At 40.5% G+C, this 22,090-nt stretch overlaps 1 protein-coding gene across 1 annotated transcript; it reads left to right on the forward strand.

Annotated features, from left to right (window-relative positions):
* The first annotated feature begins 2,879 nt into the window (after positions 1-2,879).
* On the forward strand, positions 2,880-6,383 carry bambia (BMP and activin membrane-bound inhibitor (Xenopus laevis) homolog a). Its single transcript, XM_024280516.2, has 3 exons — positions 2,880-3,434; positions 4,366-4,644; positions 5,372-6,383. Exons 1-3 carry the CDS (start codon positions 3,359-3,361, stop codon positions 5,785-5,787), a joined length of 771 nt encoding a protein of 256 aa, XP_024136284.1. The 5' UTR covers positions 2,880-3,358; the 3' UTR covers positions 5,788-6,383.
* Positions 6,384-22,090: the final 15,707 nt, after the last annotated feature.

Genomic DNA, 22,090 nt, shown 5'->3' on the forward strand with positions numbered 1-22,090 from the left:
TATGGCTCACTTCAAAGAGAGGAAGAGGAAGTCCAGGAGCTGTCGGAGGAAACGTGTCTGACAGATGCCTTTCACTTTCAGACCACGTGAAGATATTTAGTAGATCTCAAAAGATGAGAAGTTGATGCTCAAAAGGTTGAAAACAGCCATTTTTTTTTTTTTTTTTGGTGGGGGGGTTGTTAAACAGACAGGTCACACTTATGTCTGCCAACGTGTGAAAGCAAACGCAGCAACCTGTGGAGGCAAGACAAAGCTGGAAAAGACCCCACCCCGCTTTATTGACGGCCATTCTTTCAGCTGGAGACGCGCTGCTGCTTTCTCTCTGGGGGGGCGAGCTTTGAACAGCGTTTTCCCTCTGTGGTAACAATGGAAGCTTGGGTGTTCTGAGCTCAACTCCATGTCACCTGAACTATGCAATCCATAGATTACAACAGAAACAATCGCTTTTTTTCTCCCCAAACAAACTTGTAAATGCAAACAAACTGAAAATGTTCTAAATATGGACACATTTCAACCATTTTAACAGAGAAATTAATCAAGACTTTTGCTCTTTATTGAAAAACCAAACATTTACATGTATTATTTTTATGCAGATGACATAATCACATTACAATTTCTAAAGTTATAACACATTTAAACAAAAATTGTATCTTTTTTCGTGCTCAATGCAAAACTTTTAGTGTCTTCATATAAAATACATTTATAGTGTTTTTAACATGTTCTTGAAGCATTTTTAGGACATATATTAAGAAAGTTAAGCTAAAAAAGGCGGTAAGCTGTGATGTAGAAGCTACAACGCCACAAGCTCCCTGCTCCACATCCATTTGCAAATGACTAGATCCTCGTGCATCTTCATGTTCCTCGTCTGAGCTGGCATCTAGCTCAAATGGTAATCAATACTGATCACCAAGTTTGGAGTGTGAGGGGCTGTAAGCTAGTGGGAGAGCATGTTAACAGATGGGTGATGGGAAGTGGGGCACCAATAGTCCTGCCCACAATCAGAAGTAAACTCCTGATGATCACAGCTTTTTGGATTTAGCTAAAAATAGCATAATCATAGTTAAAAGACCACTGGAAACACTTTGAAAATAGGTCAAAAGTTTATCAGAATGGGTGAAAATCTCCCATTTTTTAAATCTTCCAATATATTATTAGAAATCCCTCATGCTATGAAACAAAATAAAGTTTCTTTGTATCTGTTTTTTTGTCTTTTTTGGTTCGACTTTTAAAAGTTTTGGGGCTCGATACCACTTATGTCCACTAGGTGGTGGTGTTTACCCATCAGGAACAGCTGGATTCTTTTCCAGCCAGTCTGAGTTCATAAAACAGTCACATTTGTGTCCGCGGTACCTCATAAGAGACTCCACAGAAGTCAGGGGCCAAGCAGAATACCACCAGAACCGGATTTCTCCCCAATTCAAGAAAACCTGCGCACCTTTGCTTGTTTCACACGCAGATGGGGGAATCGTCCCAGCAGCCGGGGGACTGGCGCCTTTGCGGAATTGCACATAATTGCGGTAATTGCAGAGTGCAGCCTCACACGCCCCCCCTCTGAAAGCAGGATCCTCATCCTGTTGTTTGAGGGCCACAATAAAAGCGCACGGATGCTCCTTCTCTGCAGGCATGGACACTGATGAGGGACAACTTCTCAGCTCCAAACCAGTTTCCACGTGGACGCGCTTGGGACAAACTGAAATAATGTTCACACACAAAAAAAGATGAAAGCAGAGCTATCACTACTGTTAAAGGCCAATTGTGTCCGTGCGCGTGCGCTCCGAGTCGTCTCGGTGGCGCCATGTACTTCTCTGCGGAGTGCTCGTTTGTGTGAGGCGCGCGCCTCCCAGCAGACGGGTGGCCTGAAGGGAGGCGGCTCAGCCCGGCGTCAACCTGGCGGCGAGCACGATGACGCTGCATTTACCTGCTGACCTGAGCTCGCGCTGCGACACCACGCCTCTGCTGCATTAGCGCTCAGGCAATGCAACCGCTTTTATTTTGAAAAAAAAATTATAGGGTACTTTATTATGTTAACATTTATAACTGGGTGACTGAAACAGGACTGGAGGCGTTCAATAATGACATATGGACCATGATATTATGGAGATGTGCGAACATGAATGAATGTACGTCGCTTCCATCAAGTTTTTCAGAGTAAAGGAAACCACAACCGGAAGTATCTAAAAAATAAAAGCTTGAAACATTGCAGTGTTTATTGAAAGTTAGAAATTGTAACCACTGTTTAAATCCATGGCTTAATTAATTAATACATGTAAATGCCTATTTCTGTAATAAATAGTTTTTTAAAAGAAATAAACAAAAAACATTTGCAATATTTACTTGGATAAATGGATGGATACTTTGATTAAAAGTTTGTTACTCAGTTGTTTCTTTTGATTATAAGATGATATGCTTAGGTGCGTACAATTATGTCTAAAGTTATATATTATTGGGCTTTCACCTTTTTTTATCCTAGAAGCACATCACTATATCTTAAGGACTATAATAGAAAAAAAAAGGCTTGTAAATAGAAAATTTGAGGGTTAAACATTAAAAAATACACCCCCCAAAAAAGGATGAACAAAGAATCCCACAATATATGGAGGCTAATTTCCCACAGTATTTAATTGCTTTTAATTTAATGAAAAAATAGCTATTATTTCATTTAGTGAATGAATAGCTATTGTAACTAGTTCTTAGTTTATAATGTATGCGTTTATTAAATATAAAAATCAATACGTGTTTGTGCTTTTCCCTTTATTGATTATAGGACATGAATTTATTTGAACCTTGAACGTGTTTTATTTTGAAAGAATTTAAACGGATGTAGCTTTGTCAAACATGCAAGTCCCACACTCTACTTGTGTTCTGCCCAATCAGGTGCATGTGGGCGGGGCGTCGCATAAACGCAGCTATTTCTTCAGTGGGTCCGAGTCTTCCACAGGTCTGAGTCTAGTTATCGGTCCTCTGGCGGACTTGTCCTCTCTGGACCGTATTCTTAACCAAGAATACTGACGTGATGCTCCCGCGCGACCGCTCTCACGGAGACGTGAAGGCAGAGTAACGTCAACTCATTTTCTCCCCCGGAGTACACTTGGAGAACTTGAAGAAACACGGCTGTTTTTGTTTTTCCTGGTAATGTCGGACCACTTTTACAAATAAGTCGGCCGGTTCCTTCGCCTCCATGCGGAAAGAGGAAACGTCTTTGGGTGAATTTTGTCTCCCGGTGTCCCCGTGAGCTGTCGCGTTTCAGCTCAAAATGCCTCGTTTGTCGCCGTAGCTCGGCTCCCTTGCTCAGCGCGCGCGCACCCTGCCTCTACTACTGGAAATACAGGACGTTCCGCGGCGCACCAACCTGGAGTAAATGGATCGCCAGTCCAGTTTCGTTTCCATCTGGCTACAACTGGAACTGTGTGCCATGGCCGTCCTCCTCACGAAAGGTACGTCTCGACTTTGCTCTGCTGACGAGGCGTGTTTTTGTTCGCCTCTCCAGACTGTTTGGAAGCTGATAAAACCGAGCTGCACCTCAACCTACCATGATGTTTATCCACTCTGAAGGTTCAAAACAACCAAATCTGATTGATCTCATCTAACTTTGTGGATTTAGGGCTGGAATGTACCAACTGTGCTATTATTGGGGGTAAATTAGGTCATAAGTAGTGTCAAAGTTTTCTAAAAAGTTATCCATTTGAGAACTTTTCATCCTTAATTACAACTTAGCTTTAAGGCTGCCATGAATACTAAAGTGATAAAGGCTAAAAGGAAAGCAGTCCTGCCCCCCTCCTGCGCCCTCTCCCCTGCCCACAAAGGGGCCTCTCCTTCCTAATGAAATATTCTCCAAATGACCTGCCTGAGCCCTGCCGCTCCAATCATTCACAGGGAAAACACTGATCTGATGAATGTGCTGCTGCCCTCTCTTACACTCACTTTGAGTAGAGGGGGGGGCTCTGTTTGCTCTTTTTCTGAGGTTATTTTGGGCCAATCTGACATCAGAGCACGCAGACGCTGATTTAAGGTCTCTGCAGAAATAAGCAGCTCTTGGAAGCAGGAAGCCTTAATGATAAGGTTGCTGGAGCGCTCCCTTCAGATGGGACCTCGGCGCACTCTGCCACCCCCTTCCCACCACACCCCAGTCCTGACCACAAGTGAGGCTTTGCGTGCATACTGGGGAGGGGAGACGGAGATCCTGCAGGGCGCTCCAGACCTCCCCCCTAAATCCCGGTCGCATGTTTTCATTACAAGGAATCGGCCGAGAGCAACCGCTAATTAGAAGCTGCATTTTCTCTGTTCTATAATGGGATCCTGCATGAAATCCCACATTACCTGCCTGGCTGTTGTCTAGATTTAACCTTTTTGTTTGTTATCTTTCAGGAGAAATCAGGTGCTACTGTGACGCGCCGCACTGTGTGGCCACGGGCTACATGTGCAAGTCGGAGGCCAACGCCTGCTTCACCAGGGTCCTCGACCCGCTCAACGCAAACTCCCCCCTCACCCACGGGTGCCTGGAGCCGGGCGCCGCCGACGCCTGCAGCAGCCGGAGAGCTCCCGCCGCCGACGGGCTCAGCGGGGCTCTGACGCTGGAGTGCTGCCATGACGACATGTGCAACTACAGAGGCCTGCACGACCTGGCACACACTAAGGACACTGCAGGTGAGGAGGGACAGGAATCCGCGATTCCTCTCATTTGTTGGTTTATTCTCCGCTTCAGTAGGAATCTGTGGCTCTTTAGGGGTCAGGAAACACTGGATGTTTATGGAGACACGTCGGTTTTCCATATTTTCCAGCTTAACGGAACTTTGTTTGGAGTTTTCATGAGCTCCTGGTCCGTGCCAGAAAAGGCCGGGAGCAGCTAGTTTCCCTCTGAGTGCTTGGAAGTGTGTTTTATTACATTTCCTACTAACTTTGTGCCTCTAATGTCAGCATGTTGGGTAGAAAGATCCGGATTTTGAAGGAGTCGAGCTACTTTAACGCCAGGCTTTTGAGGCACGTTCAAGAGCGTTCTAAACACAGGTTCTTGACACAGCGGAGAAGTGAATCTTGCTCCAGACTTTTTCTTTCACAGCTCTTTTCCGGTATTTGAAAGATTAATTAATTCCTCCTCCATGATCAATATTCAAACGTCCATTCATATGTCACTACCAAATCCGATTGGTCAGATGTATGTGGAAGCCTGAAACTGTTGTAGAAACTTGAATCCAAAAGTTTTAGCCAGTAAAGTCTAAAGCACGTTTACACAAACCTTTTATTGTAGCTGATCCCTTTAACGCGTGTTACTGAGGGCGTTGTGAACGTAGCTCACTGGCATAAGATTAGATAAGAGTGGCTTCATGACTAAATGTGTGCATCCATGTCTGACCTCCCCGCTTTGTGTGCACAGACGGTCGCTACCAGGCGGACGGCAACAACAGGAACCTGGTGACGCGGGTTCAAGAGCTGGGCTCGGCCAAGGAGGTGTGGTTCAGGGCGGCGGTGATCGCCGTGCCCATCGCCGGCGGCCTCATCCTGGTGCTGCTCATCATGCTGGCGCTGCGGATGCTGCGCAGCGAGAACAAGCGTCTGCAGGACCAGCGGCAGCAGATGCTGTCGCGGCTCCACTACAGCTTCCACGGCCACCACACCAAGAAAGGCCACGTGGCCAAACTGGACCTGGAGTGCATGGTGCCCGTGACGGGCCACGAGAACTGCTGCCTGACCTGCGACAAGATGCGGCAGGCCGACCCGAGCAACGACAAGATCCTGTCTCTGGTGCACTGGGGGATGTACAGCGGTCACGGCAAGCTGGAGTTCGTATGAGGTCCTGCTGGGAAGTTATGCCTTTAAAGACATTCCAATGTTCTTCAACCGTTGGACCCAATCTTTTTTGTTTTTAAACCAGTGGTGAAACGATACGAGACTGATCTCATGCCGTGTGGTTCTTGCTGGAGGAGCACTTTACTTGAAAATGAAAGGCAAAGCAGCACGGAGCTGCTTCTTTTGTGTGTTTTTTAACTTGAGGGACCTGAGTGTGGCGCTGAGGATCCTGGACTGTCTACACTGAGCGCTGAAGGATTCCAAATTTGTCTTATTTGCACATTTGTGAGAAACAAAACGTTGCTTAAAACAAGATTTTTTTACACTGACAGCAGGGTACAACACAAAGGATTTGTCGGAGGAGTTAAAAAAAACAACAACAACCCAGTGTTCTGACTGTAGGCGTGCACACTCCTCTGTACGTTTCATGATTCATGCTTAATGTAAAGATTCTAAATATATCTATCTATTTTTGTCTGATGGATCTGACCTGTGTGTGTCCTGTTCCGGGTGAATGTGCTGCGTCTTTCTGCAGTCAGACGGAAAGCTTGATTGTGTGTGTGAAAGTAAAACTTCCATTAAAGGTGACTTTTTATTTATGTGAGGATTTGTTCTCATGTTTTTGCACTTTTAGCCTCCTTAAAAATGCTATTATACATTTCAGGTGATCTTAGTTTGACAGGTTCTCTCAGTAGAGATGCTAAAATGTCTAAATTTTTGTGGAGAATCAGATTTTTATTCACATTGTGAGGAGATTAGAGGTCTTAAATGGATTTAAATACTACCAAAACTGTACAAAAATTCATATATAGGCAGGTTTTTACCATAAAAGCAGATTTGATTTTGTTTAAAAGCTATCAACAAGATTCAGGATCATCCTCCCCTCTATGCACGTGTCTCTGATCATCTTTTGTTCTATTTTAAATTCCCCTCTGAGTTGTGGGCGGGACTGTTGGCATGAACAACTCTGCCCCCTTCTCCTCCCCATTGATGAGAGCTCTCTGTTTACATGCTCTCCTGCCCTTCATATCTCCAGCCTAACATTACTGGTGCAACAAAAATAGTGAGCAATATCAAAGTTATCCAGATTTCAGCTCACGCAAGGAAAACAAAGACGTACATGGTTCTACTTTTCTGTGGATGCATCAGAATGGAGCTTTTAGCCTTCTAATTATAGTTTCTACATATCAAAAAAGCTCTTTTTCCATTGATATGTTTTCCTTTGCTCCTAATTTAAATAAAAACACTAAAAAATGCAAATTTAAGCTTAAATTTCTTTATATGTATGTTCGCCATCATCAAAAAATCCCACAAAAAGACGATTTTTATCAGAGTGGGTCTTTAAGGAGCAGCATATAACAAACCGTATGTCTGTAACTGAGTGGTTTATCTATGGACGGAGAAATTGAAAGGCTCCTTTTTTAAAACAGGAGAATTCCTCCTTATCAAACCAAATTTTGTGGAAAAACACCTGAAAGACATCAATAGCTGTTTCCCCTATAAAACCATCCATAGCTTGGAAAGTAGCTGCCAAATCTGGGTATGTAAGTGCAGTCACATTTGAAGAGATTAGAAAGTTTTTGCCCCAAAATGTTGTGTTTTTTTATATATTTTTTTGAATAGGGACATTGGACATTCATGAACATTACTGTAAATGTGCCAGTGTTAGCTACAAAGCTATTTGTGTTGTCCAACAACAAACACCAAAAGCACAATGAAAAGAGACTTATAAAGAGACTTAACTTATATAAAATTCACTGGGAGTTTGAAGGTTAAAATGGTGTAATCTTTACACAATCAGATCAAATCAGTACTTTCTTGGTACTTAAATGGTGAACCCTCACTTTTCTGCAGATTAACTTTTGAAAATTTTTTGTGTAGTTTTGCCATTTTGATTGGCTGTAAATCTTGTCAATTAATCCCCTTTTTGCAGTATCTCCTGTACAGAATGTGTTCAGCTTTCTACATTTGCATAAATCTTGGATCAGGATGGACATCTTTTTTATTCTAAAACACTGCACTCATGTGTCTATGAAGGGTTAAACTTTGAGAGACTAAACAAGAGGGGAAAGTGTAAAAAATGGCCATGTTCGTTTGAGAAAAGTGTGTGTTTTACAGTTGTAATAGTATTTCACGGATTTCACCGATTGCAGTTTTTTCCTGGGATAAACAAGGGAACACAGTTCTCCCTGTAAACCAATTTTGTGCAAACTCCTGTGTATTTACATTTCTAGGAAAGCTCCTGTGAACATGGCGGGGGCACCAACCGTCTGTGTGCAACACACAGCACAATTGGAGGGCGGGGGGGCTTGGGTTGAAAAGTTCACACCTTATGGCCCTGGTGGTTACCTCGGCAACCACACGCCAGGCATCCTGGAAGGAAGTGGAGGTCCACTTGGCTGAAGAACGTCTGGACTGAGACCTTTCCACTAGGAGGACAGGAAAACACTATTAGCAGCTAACCACTTAACAGCAGCTTGGATTTGCTGAGCCTCAGCTCATGCTCGCCGCCTCCCCCCGGACTATTACCCCACTAACAATAATAACGCCCGAGGAAGCCTAAAGTGACCGCTGTTTTCTTTAGACTTCACTCTAGGCTCATTCATCAGCGTGACACTTTGGGCTCATTCACATTGGCAGGGTTCATTGCTTTGGATGGTCTGCTTTGTTTGGCAGGTGTGAAAACTCACCTGAATTCTGGTGCAGAACAAGTAAGGTCCACTTGGGACTGAGGGTCTCACCTCAGGTGAAGGCAAACGAAAGAGCAAACGTGAACCAATGATGCAAGTAGTGTATGGTACGAGTTTTTGGGGAAAAAAAGTTGGAAAATATCTTGTACTGGGGTGTCCAAAGTCAGTCCTCAAGGGCCGGTGTCCTACATGTTTTCCAACCAATCTACCATTGAAGCTCCTTATAGGCCAAACACATCTGATCCAGGTAATCTGCAGCAGATAAGGTAGGATTTCTGGAAAACCAGCAGGAGGCCGACCCTCGAGGACTGACTTTGGACACCCCTTATCTAGTAGTTGTACTTATGACCATGAGATGACTAGTAAATATGACTTTCTTTGTAATTTTTCCCCTATCTTGGTCAGTTAACTCCTGAGTTTCTGGCTGGTTTGGTTTGCTTTCACACTGCACCCTCGAGAGTGACCTTCCGGCTAGATACTGTGAGTCAAAAATATGTAAACTTGCATTTGTGGTCCACACAAAATGTCAAGGTTGTAGACCACTAGAGGAACCCGAAAATGTTCCTGAACATTTTTATCTATGGGTGTGCTGCGGGCAACAAGTTGTAGAAAACACTTAAACATGCAATGGTAAGTAAAGGAGAAGTAGGTGAGATGCAAGTACGTCATGTGGCTTTTTTCTTTTCTTTTAAACCGTGTGGACTGCACAAGAACTTGTGAGTTCTGCTCATGTAACAAGTGTGTGCTCCTTGTACGACCAGTACAACAGCGTATCTAGCCGTAAGGGCTCTTGTGAAGCCTGGTGCCAATCGGGGCTGCAGGAGCCTGTGGAACAATATATGACATGTAAACACACGTGGAACCTGTTAACACCTGAACATGGTTATGGATGCACACCTCCCAGGGTAGTAACAGGCTTTGTGGGCGTTCTTGGTTTTCCAAACAGGAAGTATCTGCTGGTACTTCCTGTTTGAGAAATAAACAGATTTCACTAAGTTATTCTATTGGTCAGAGAAACAACCTTGATCTGATACCTTTTTTAACATATCCTTGATAAGCAAACATTTATTTCATTATTTTTTTTTCTGTGGTGCAGATTGTTTGAGTTACAAACTGACCAATCAGACACCTCAATAAAATTAAAGGGTTAAGCTAAGTTTTCTTTATATACGTCCATCATACATAAAACACCATTGTCATTGGAGTGGATCTTTAAATTTCTGCAAATCATCCAGTGAAGTAGCCAAAGTCTAAAGCCCATCACTGATACTTAAAGGCTGCTTACAAATTCCCCAACCACAAACAAACAGAGACATTCCAGAAAACAAACACAACCTTTTATTCCAGAGCAGAAAAAAAAGACAAAGCGTCTTACCAGTGAAATGTTCATTACCGTTCAGACAAATTATCCTCTGCGTTGATAGATATCTGCTGGAATAAGACGTAACCTAAATATTTAGCCTCTTCATTTCCTTCCATGGAATAAAACTTCAGCTTTAGCACATGTCCTCATTAGCCCCCCATCCCCGTCTAAACATTTACCCCAGTGAGTTGTTAACATTGAGATATAAATCTGGCCCAAAAGAAAAATAATAATGTTGGGAATGTTTAGAGGACAGAGAGGGCCTCTTGAAGTTAAACGTCTCTGTCTGGAGATGACAAATGGCAAATTTGTGTTTCAGTGAAGCTAATGAGAAATTAAAGGCAAAACAGCTCGAGAGCAGATTGTGGTCTGTGAGGGGACATCTGCAGGCAGATGAGCAGAGGGTTCGTGGACCTTGTTGGTAAGAGGCTCGGGTAGATGTTTCCCAGGTTGATACTGCTCCTTAAAGACCCACTCTAATAAAAATTGTGTTTTGGGGTTTTTCAACATGTTCTTGTAACCTTTTTGTCACGATGGAGGACAAATATTAAAATAATTAAACTTAAAATTGCATTTCTAAGTATTTCTTTATTCAAACTGTGAATCCGGAGCAGATTAAAAAATGCTGTTTGAAAAAGCTTGTAGCTGCACTCAACATGCCATAGGGTACCTGCTCCGCTCTATTTCTCATCCAGATGCAGACACATAGATCCATGTACAGCAGGGCAAAAAAGTATTTAGTCAGTCATCAATTGTGCAAGTTCTCCTTCTTTAAAAGATGAGAGAGGTCTGTAATTTTCTTCGTACGTATACCTCAACTATGAGAGACACAATGAGTAAAAAAAATAAAAAAAAATCACTTTTTTTTTTTTTTAAATAATGTATTTGTTTATTTATGGTGGAAAATCAGTAGTTGGTCAATAACAAATGTTTAAGTCATTATTTATTATACATCCTTTGTTGGCAATGACAATAATCAAACGTTTTCTGTAAGTCTTCACAAACTGTTGCTGGTATTTCGGTCCATTCCTCCATGTAGATCTCCTCTAGAGTAGTGATGTTTTGGGGCTGTCGCTGGGCAACACAGACTTTTAACTCCCTCCAAAGATTTGGATTTTTTTCCTCATTTTGTCTCTCATAGTTGAGGTATATCTATAATGAAAATTACGTAATCTTTTTTAGTGGGAGAAATTGCACAATTGGTGGGTGACTAAATACTTTTTGCCCCACTGTACGTCATAGCTGGCATCTGGCTCTTAACTGTATAACTGTATAGCTCCGATATTGCTTGCCATTTATGTTGCATCTGCAATGTTTGGTTGAGAATGTGTTGTTGCTCCCGGACAAGCCCCCAAGTTGGGTTACATTCTTTTACAGGGGCGTAACAGAGTGAGAGGGGCTATAAACTAGCAGGAGAGCGTGTAAAAATGTATCTCTCAGTTATTGTTTACAGGGAAGGGGTTGCTCCTCACCAACTGCCCCCTCCCCCACAAGTCAGAGGTGAATTTCTGACAAACTATTGCTGCTCTGCAGAAACTATGTCCTAGAAAACGACAAGTTTTTTTGATTTTGGCTAAAAATGGCACAGTCATAATTAAAATACCACTGGTAACGCTTTGAAAATTGATCATAAAAGGATCAGATTGGGGCTTTAAGATGAACAATTTTGTAACAATTTCCCCCCAAATCTCCCAGTCACACAGATGAGTTTCGGGTAAAAAAAGAGACCTGGAGGGTGTGTCTACCTCCTCCAGCTTGCGTGCGTACTGAGAACTGCTGTAAATGGCCCTAACAAAGCCTTTCGGCTTGGAAACAGGCCAACTCTCTCTGCACCTCACAGGGATGTGCAGCCCGAGCTGGCAGCATAGCCCGGGGACTGAAGCCGGATTGCTGGCTCTGCTGTGACTTCATTGTAAGTGTAGATCCCAGGGATTTACTGGGCTGAAAGGAGAGAAGCTTGTGTCTTTCTGACAACATCTCTGTGTGAGCAAGGCTAAAGCCTCTATCAGAGTTTAGGAAGTCTACTAAAATAACTGGTGGCTGATGACAAAGAGCCTTCTAGACTTTGTACATGAAAGTTGGTGTTGCGGCGGAAGGTTGTAGCTTAAATCCTACACAGATGCGTAAAAGTGTATTCCAAGTTGTGAGAGTCATACTTTCTCTAAGCAGGTGGGAGGAGGAAATCTCTGAACGCTTGTTTGCCAAAAAACACAAGTAGACGGGCGTGGATTTTACGTTTCAGTCTTTGAATTTACTAGTTGAATATCTTTTTGGAGCAGTTTTTGGTACGTTTTTATGGTGTAAAAAGGGTGCAAAAATTTTTACGCGAATTAAAACTTCTTACACAACAAAAATCTGCATAGCAGAGGACTTTAGCCGCATACCAGAAACACTAGGAATGATGGGGACTACTTTTAGGATGTGTGACTCATTTGAGTGAAAGGCTTTACTGTTCATAGAAGAGTTGGCCCCAAACCGTTGAACCTAACCCAGGCTAAGGAGTGTGTTGGTACGATGGAAATAAAAACAAGAACTTTCAGATGCAACAGTGGTTTACAAGCCTAAAAAATGCACCGTAGAGCCATGTCAGGAGAATATTACACGAATTTAAACTTTTTTCTCCTGATTCAGAGCCACACTTGAAGCTAAATGAGAATAGATGTTGGCCAAATAAGAAAAAAACAGCAATATTGGTGCAAAATATGAAGGTTGACTTGTTATTTCACCTTTGTAATAGCTAAAGTCAGAAATGTTCATATTTTTAAAGAAAATTGATCGTTTATAACTGTCACAGACGATACTGGAGTTTGACCAGGTTTCTGGTTACTTAGAGAAGTATAACATACAGAAAACTTAAGAATTTATTTTGTTCCACTATTTATCAACCCAGCACAAAGTGGTCTTCATTAGACTGAAACAGTATTGTAGTATAACAAGCAGACAAAAAACTCCAACTGTTTTTCATCTTGATACTAAATGAGGTCACTTTTGTCTCAGAATTTTCGGAATCTTTTGTTATCAGACACGCAAAATATTTGAGACAAGCCTGATACGTTTTGATGGAGACGTTCCATCTTCATCAAAGTCGCCACCATGTGGGCCGTGCATAAACAGCTGATTGTCACTGAGGCGGAGTCACCTGTCAAACTTTGACAGGTGACTCCGCCCCCCCCCCGCTGTTGGAGGATGTTGCTCCAAGTGTTGGAGAGCAGGAAGGCTATGACTCGGTTCATAGTCGTCTCGGTTTCTGATCTCCACTGCCTCCATGATGCATCTACGATGTCTGCTTTCTTCAGTGTGGATGACCTTTGCCAAACTAAGAAATTAAGAGATATTCAGTCTCTTTCTGCAACAACTTTCTGACTTAACTTAACTGTAAAATGTTGAGTCATGTATAGACACTTGTGGGCAGACTTGGTAGAGCGGTCAACCTATGACCAGAAGACCGTAGGCTCAGTTCCCACCTTGAATACCCATGTGTTGAAGTGTCCTTGGGCAAGACACTGACCCCTACATTGCTCCAGGTGGTGATAGGTTGATACCATTGTAAGGCAGAGGAGCCACCATCAGTGTGTGAATGTGTGTGTCTGGTACGCCCCATTTGTCCAGCATTTGCTCCCGTCAGTGAGAATTCAGTGCATCTTAACGACTAGAGTGTTGCATAAGGATATGGAGAGAAAATAGACTCACTCCAATTTGTGGGTGCATGTTCTTGATTTGTGTGTAAATTAGGATTTAAGCGTGCGTATTCTTGATTTGTGCGTGCATAATTTAGGATTTGTCTTAGATTGAGAATAATATCTGGTGAAACTTGACATTTTCCCACTTTCTTAAAAAGATATACCCGAAAATTAATATAGAAAAGTCTAAATAAGCGTAAGTTCAAAACAGATGATAAGAAAACTCTGATGAACCAGCATTCTAGTAGTACTTGAACGCATCGTTCATGGACAAATCAGTGAGACATGAAACAAGTCTCACCATAGGTTTTGTGTGTGTGTAAGAGCTGATTCGTGCCTAATTTTTAAAGATTTGCGTGTGTAATTAGTTTCAAGCTGTTGTGATTTTAATTGTATTTCTTTAAATTTAGTATTTTTTTTTTACGTATACATAAAACATATTAAATGAGTTACAAATCAAGACTATTCAGGCACAAATCCAAAGTTATGTACAAATCAAGAATTACGCACCCATACATCAGAGTGAGTCTATTTTCTCTCCATATAACGACAGCCTAAGACAACATCACTCCTATGTCATAAGTGTGTGTATATAGCTTACATTATCCTTACAAATACTTCACAACATGAACAATAATGGTAATGTTTCACTTTCATGACATCCCTGAAAGACCTAATCGACCTAGAATGTTGTTGTAGCATTTTTCTAATGATAGATGATGATAAAAAATAATTTAAACTTAAAATTGCATTTCTGAGTACTTCTTTATACAAATCACTGTGGAGCAGATGAAAAAATACAATTAATAAGATCTCAGCTGTGACGTAGAAACTGCTATATATGGGGGGGCAAAGTCTCTGCTCCATTTTGATACACCTAAGCAGACAAATACATTAACGTCTTTGTTTTCCTCAACTGAGTTGGTATCTGGATCCAAACCGTAAAGGTGGATAGGTTGCTCGTCATTGTTTGTTTCACCATTAATGTTAGAACTGGGGTTGTGAGGGACTGGAGGCTAGTGGGAGAGTGTAAACAAAGTCGATGGGAAGTAAGCTGAGGTTTACTGCTGCTCTGCAGACACTATGTCCTGAAAACTACACCGGTTTTTAGATTTTGGCTAAAATCATCATAATTAAAAAGAGCACTGGAAACGATTTTACAAAAGATCAAGATATAATTAGACTAAATTTTTAAGTGTTGGACTTTTTGATTTTCACAACATTGACGTCAGTATTTTGACTTTTACTGCAACTAAATATCAATTATTGACTGCCTTTACTTATAATAAGTACAGAAATTGGCCCTGAAAAAGGATAATCAGTCACTGCTTAAGGGTGATTTTTTTTCTGAAACACTTGAGTTAGGGATTTTATTTTGAACATATCCAAAATATGTCGAACTTGTCTGATGCTTTATTTCTAGTTTTATATAAAGTTAATTCTTGTAAAAGACGGCTTTTCAACCCCTGGTTTTCCATGTGAAGAGACGTCCAAGTGGTGCAGTCTATCTGGAAAGCACAAAGCCATGTTCAAGTGATGTTTTCCTTGAAGAGATTAATGACTTTTGACCGACTTTGCAAACAAGAAAGTAAAAAAAGAAAAAGAAGCTGGATCTACTGCGGCTCGCTGATAAATGTCTTCATCTAGCAAACCAAATGCTGTGGGCTGGCTGTGTATCTAAACATATTTTACTACTCCCTCTTCATCTCGTGTTTATTCTGGCGCTGTTGAGTAGACTTATCCAACATGCTGGGGGAAAATTCACCGCTGTGTATTTTGACAGAACAGAAAAGTCCCTCTGCAGAGAGAGCACAAGTGAAGCACTAAAGTCAGCCTGAAAACATCATTTTATCTATTTGTTTATGCTTTAGTGCTAATTGACACAGCTCTACCACAGTGAAGCGCCTGTGAAATATGACGTGGAGGAGTGGGAGATGAATAGAGAGTAATGACTCTCCCCATGAGCTTTATGACATTTCCTTGGGAACGTCGGAATTCACTTTTAGAAAAATAGCTGCACAAGAAATAAAGATAGTAACTTTCAAAGAGTAAAATTTAAATTGAAGATGAAACGTTCTTTTATAGGTTTTTTCAAATTCATGCAGACAATCTTATCAACTCAAAAGTTTTGTCGGAATTCCTTCACTACTTAGTGCTCGATATAGTCATTCACCATTTTCTAGAGCTGTCCAAATCTATCATTCGTCCTAGAAATTTCCCAGAAGTCTTTGCAAAAAACAGTGTGCATTAATCCTCACTAGGTTGGGAAATATAGACCAAAATGGATTGCATTTGAATGATTTTTCATGATAAAAAAAGGTGTTTTAATTTATTTTTAATAAACCATCCAAGTTTTCATCATAGTACAAAATAAATTCATAGTTTTTGTAATTTTTTTAACATTTATTAGGTTTTCGCTTTGAGAAATCAGTGACATCATATTTAGCTAGATAGTATTTTTGTGCTTTGGGAGTAAGGAGAGAATTTGGACATAGCCAAAGAATCAATTCTCAGCCAGTCAGTCGTGTAAGTCATCCTGTTGTTGTTTCTTACCACTTTGCATTTGTTTTGCATTCATATGTAAAGCTGGTCTTGTGCTCACGGTCTCCGAGTGGTTCTATCAGATGATGTCACACGTTTCTGCAGCTGTAATCAAACAATAAATGAGGTCTTGGTTTGACTCTCTGTATGTTTGCCAGGATCAACCCACTCGTCCTGAATGCAGTTTTAGCCAAATTTGACTGCTTTTTTTTTTTTCAAATTTCCTTCCCAAAATGTGAAAACTTGTTAGGTTTCAGATTTCAGCAAAGAGGAATAAATGGTGGTGTGGAATTTAGAGGATTCTTGGCTTTGTTTCTAAATCACAGAAAATGTGCTTGAGCTTTTGTTGTGCGTACAAAATCTGTTGCAGTAAAGATGAACTCTTCCACCCCCAAAGTTTACTCACAGGCCTCTTTCTTTCCCTCAAATGGAAGCAGGGGTGTGCAAAGATAAGCAGCACACCCTGTCCTTATCTGACCTGTTTGTCCCCTTATCAGCTGAAAGTCGGTTTCCCAAATACTTCCAGCTTCAAACCAGTATGCAGCTTGGAAGCGGGTGAGTCCGGACAGGTTGTTCTTTAACCCTGCAGCTGCTTTTCTGGGTTGGGTTGACGATGGTTTTGGTGGTAAGACCTCATCCTGACCTCATTAGCTGAGGCTCTGCCACTTCACACAGGTGATCAAAATATGAGAACGGTTACTCCAGTCAATGCAACACACTTAAATCACAAACTGACCCAGAAAAACAAGACAAAATCTCCATTGTGCCTCATTTTCTTCGGGACAGAAGGTGGAAGCGGACTTCTAAACATAAATATGTCGAGCTGCCGGCTTGTCTCTGAGGGTTCCCACTGAGAAGGTCAGGCTAAACAAACAGAGAACTTCCTCCATCCGCCTCAACTAAACTGGGAATCAGAGTTTCCTGCAGTCAACATCCCCCAGAAGTATGAAACCCCATCAGGTGAGAGCTCATACTGCAGAGTCTAATAATCCCTTTATGACTGTCATTATTATATCCTCATTGTACAACGTTTTGTTTTTATTAAAAAAAAACATATTTGAATAATATTTTAATCAGCAAGGGACTACTCTATTTGTGGGTCTGTATTAGTTGGTCTGCATACTCTGTTTTCTGTATTTTAGGGTAAAGATGCACTGTCAATGAATGCTCTATTTTTGAACTTCTGCTATGTAAGCAATTTAAAAAAATCCAAAAGAATGAATAACTTGTTTGAAATACACATTATGCTATAAAAAGTTAAGCATTGGATCAAATGAAAAATCTCTGTAATTTGTTACATTCCAAAATACTAGTTTTTATCAAATTCTTTTTTTTATTCCTAACTCAAATTTTTAATTTGATGAAAACTAATTATTTTAAATGTAAGAAATTACAGAACTTTCGTTAATTGTTTCAGCTTTTTCATTGTAGTCATGTTAAAGGCGTATTAGAATATTCACAATATCTTTAACTATAAGCCTCGCTTGCAACATGAAAAAAAGTACAATGATACCGCTAAAACAAACGTTGATGTTACTATGCTAACTCCCAACATTGCTGATTAAAAAAACCCTGTTCAATCCCACTAAACGTTAGCTGCATTAATGTTTTCACCATAACACTCTACTTTGTTTCAACTTGTAGAGACAAAAATAAAAATAAAAGACTGATACCACTAAAAGAAACGTTAATGTTACTATGTTAACTCCCAAACTTGTTAGTAACAAATACAAAAACAGTCCCACACTGCTACACGATAGCCAGGTTAGCATATTTACAATAACACTCTATCTTGCTTCAACTTATAAAAAAAAAGAAAAAACTGACTACTGCCGCTAAAGCCATCAATACGGTGACTACGCTAACTCAACCTTCCTAACACATTAAAGGTAAGAGCCCAACTTTGCTTCACGTTAGTCACATTAGCATATTTACAACCCTATTTGTTACTCGTAAAAGATTATAGGATTATAAGATGTATCGTATGTGTTAATGGAGGGGGGGGGGGAGAGAGTGGGGGTTGGGTTTTGATTGTCTATGTTTTTGTTTTGTTTTTTGCTTTTAAATTTAAAACGCTTCGAATTGCGTAAAGTACAAGAAGCGCTTTTTATAAATAAAGTTTGATTGATTGTTATTTTTTAAACAAACTAAGGCCTTTATGTGCATCCTATGGATGTTTGTTCTACTCAAATGTGTGAATCTGGGACTAAGTGAGAGAATAAATTCTAACTTTGAAACAAAAGACTTTCAATGAATATCATCAAATTAGTGTTTCTTCAAATCCTTTTATTAATATATTCTTTCAAAATCTACAGTAGCCTTGAAGTTCAAATCACACCAAAACATAATTTAAAATCATATTAAAAATCAATCAACAAAAAAAGCAAAATAAATAATATATAAACACGACATTTTAGAAATAAAAAACACCATAATAAATACTATATATAATAAAATATTAATAACTGAAACACATTAAGAAAAAGGAAAAGGTTGGTACTATGAAACATCAATGATTGGACGATAACGTTTAATTTTTTATGTTTGAATTATGTCAAATGTGTCGTCAACATACGCATACAAATAAAGGTTTGTGATTATTCTGGTTTCTATAAACAACATTTTGGAAAACAAAATTAATTCAATCAAAATTCAATGTTAAAAAATGAAACAAAACAAGAAACCGGAAATATGGGGAGACATTTAAATATATTTTAAATGAAGTTTTATAATTTAATCAATATTTTGGATGCTTTTCAAGACATTGATATTTTTAATGAACATTCTGATTTAGCTTAAAATATACAGAGTTACTCTTTTTAGATTAAATGAATTGAAAACTTTTACTGAATATTATTAATTTTTTTGAAAATACGTTCATACTTTCAAACTATATTTTTAGGTTTTTTCGAATATAAAAAAAGTGCTATCTAATCATCTGGTAGTCCGGTGGTCTTGTGGCGACAGAGTGGCACAGGAAAATGTCAGGTTCGGGTTTCACCTCTTGCAGTGGGAACAGACAGCACCAGGCCTCTGCTCCGGCTCGGCCCGGCTCTGCTATTCATCATCAGGTGGAAGGGCTGTTTACTGCCGGGGTCAAGGTCCCAGGCACATGTTTACGGGCTCTCTCAGAAGAGCCATTGTTGTTAAAACGCACCCCAAGCATGCAGCGAGCATGGTGATGATCTTATCTGGCAGGGCCCCCTCTGCCCCGGGGCCAAAAGAAGCCCATTTTAACCAGATTCCACAAAAGGACATTTAAAAGCTGCTCACGATAAGACTTCCTCCGCATTGGATTATCTGTCTCCTGTGGCTATTTTCCTTTGTTTACGGTTATTTATTATTCTACATGAATGGATGTTGTTGTATTTTCCCTTCAATTAACCGGGAGACGTGTTGAATTAAACATAACCGGAGCAGATGTGGATCATTTCATAACCGGAGCGCTGGGAGCAGGAGCTCTGGCTTTCATTTGGTGTCTGTTCTGGTTTAGATTGTGGGAGGTTCACTGACCACTCTAACCTTTTTAACATTAAACCTTTTCCACCTCTGAAGATCTCAGTGATAATCCCCTCCTGTTTTATTCCCCCTTTGCTTGAGGTGACCTGGAAAAAGTCCCTCCATGCTTCTCTCCTTTCTGCAGCATGGCAGCATCCCGCCATTCCTAACGGAGATCAGAGGATAAGAGGAATGAGGGTACAGTGACGGTGGAGCATTAGGATAAATACTGTCACCTACAGCAGGTTTAGACACACTGTGATAAAGGACTACAAAAGTACAGTTTTTATTGTTTTTTTTCTTTTTTTTTAATATATAAAGTGGGTTTTATGAGAAAAAAATATTATAAAAAAATCCCTCTACATTTGATGCTGTCAAATATCCAGGAAAATGTCCTTTAAGCAACATTTAAAAAAATATTACTCTTGATTTATATTCATGAGATCAATTAGTTTTTCATAGTTAATATGATTTAGCAAAACAAAGAACTTCCACCCTGCTATATTATAGTAAATACATATATATTGCTTCTCTGATTTCATTAAGGTCCAAGGTGCTTTGCAGTCACAGGTCCCATTCATGGTGGCTGGATCTCTAGAACCAATGCGAGGATCAGCATCTTGGCCAAGGACACGATGACACAATGTGGGAATTAAATACCTTCTGATCAGAGGATAACCACTCATCCATAGCACCAGCTGCTGAGTTGGTGTAAGAAAATATGAATAACATTAAAAAAAAAAAGTTAAGTTTTTATGCATCACATCCAGATTCTTCACACTTCTTAAAATAAGATGTTACACTGCAATTACGTATTTTAACCAAACCCTGAATCAACTTTTTTGGCTGTTATAAATTTGGCTTTAGAAGTTTGGTTTTTGACCAATTAAAATAAACTTCTGTAATTCTTGAATATATAGTCAAAACTGCCTGTGTGCTGCCCCCTACAGGTTGAATTGAGGTATTACATTTGAATTTCGTGATTGGTCAAACCATTTAAGTCCCACGTCATGATCTGCCGCTCCAATAATGATAACAGTCCTGTCCCCAAGCCCCTCCCCTCTGACTGGATTTTCACATTTCGGCTGTGGGTGGAGTCAGCCTCCAACTTCCCTGTTTGGTTACCCTTTAAAAACCTTAATTTTTTTCCCATAACAGACTGGAGCACCTTACATATAGATGAATTCTGGTCGTGTTTACTGATGTCAAAACGATTTTAAGAGGAACACGCCACTCTGTCAAAATGTTTGAATGGGTGTTACTGTGAATATGCTAACGTGGCTAACAAGTCGTGGTGTCGGACTCATTTTTTTAGGGTTCACTAACATGACTGGAAGTTAGCATTACAGTACCGTTTGCTTTAGTGGCATCAGTCACTTATTAATGTGGTGCAAACAAGACTAGGAGTTACAGGTATTGTTTAGATGCTAACGTGGCTAACACTTTTAACACGGCTAATGTGTAGCATGCTACAAACAAGTTCTAGAGTTACTGTGAAGGAAGTCTGACTAATAAACTCATCTCTGACACTTTTGTCTGTTATAATGCACCATATAGTTCTGTGCGCCTCCTTATATAAGGCATAAGTTTGAAAATAAACCATTCATTGACCGTGAGCCTTATAATGCCCCAATATGAATGAATCAATATTGAAATAAATTTGTTCAAAAATGAAAGCAGTAGAATAAAATGCATAAATAAATCAGCCAAAATAAGAAGGGAGTCAAAAAAAAGATGGTGAGGAGTCAAGAAACCCCAATCATGAACCCTCCACCACAGTGTAAGTACTCATTAAGGACACCCATTCAGAGCCTGATCATCACTTTGTGGTTGTACTGATTATTTTCCTCCATGTAATCACCAAAAGCAGTTTTGTTTTGTTAAGCTGAAATGAATTCTGGGTCATGTTGCAGATCCTCCCTGAGTATCTGCTCGCCTTCTCCGGGGCTCTGCTTTCATGGAAGTCGGGACGAGGGGGGCGGGGGTGGGCACAGCCACAATGGCAATGGTGGGGGTTGAGGGTTTACGAGGCAGTCTGGGACAGACAGCCATAATTTAGACCAGAGCTGGAACCCGAGAGCCTTCCAGTCTGACAGGAAGTGCTGGCTTAACTCCTGGCCCATTGGGATGACAGCATGCCCGACCTGACCCGCTGGGACGTGGCTGTGACAGAACCTGGGCTAACCTTATCTGGCCAACTCAGTGCAGCTCGAGTGGAGCGAGCTAGAAGAAATCGGAAACCAAACCGGCAATTTTAGATCCAAAACAATGAACTTTAGTCGTTTGAAGTGTTTCTTTTGACTTCAATGAACTCTTGAGACACCTCATGATAAGGTCTGTTGAACGACTAAAGCTAACTGGAGGACTTATGGTAAGTCAAAGCAAGATTTTCAGCTCAAAATGGGCCCCAAACAATCCACACCACCATGGATTTTGTTTTCAGTTTTGCTAAGCTGAGAAAAGACAACAACCCGAACTATAGCGTTTTCATTCCATTTTTAGATATAAACCAGTCAGACCCAAAAAAAAAGGAA

The sequence above is a fragment of the Oryzias melastigma genome, linkage group LG20 (assembly GCF_002922805.2).
Source record: "Oryzias melastigma strain HK-1 linkage group LG20, ASM292280v2, whole genome shotgun sequence".
NCBI classification, from domain to species: domain Eukaryota; kingdom Metazoa; phylum Chordata; class Actinopteri; order Beloniformes; family Adrianichthyidae; genus Oryzias; species Oryzias melastigma.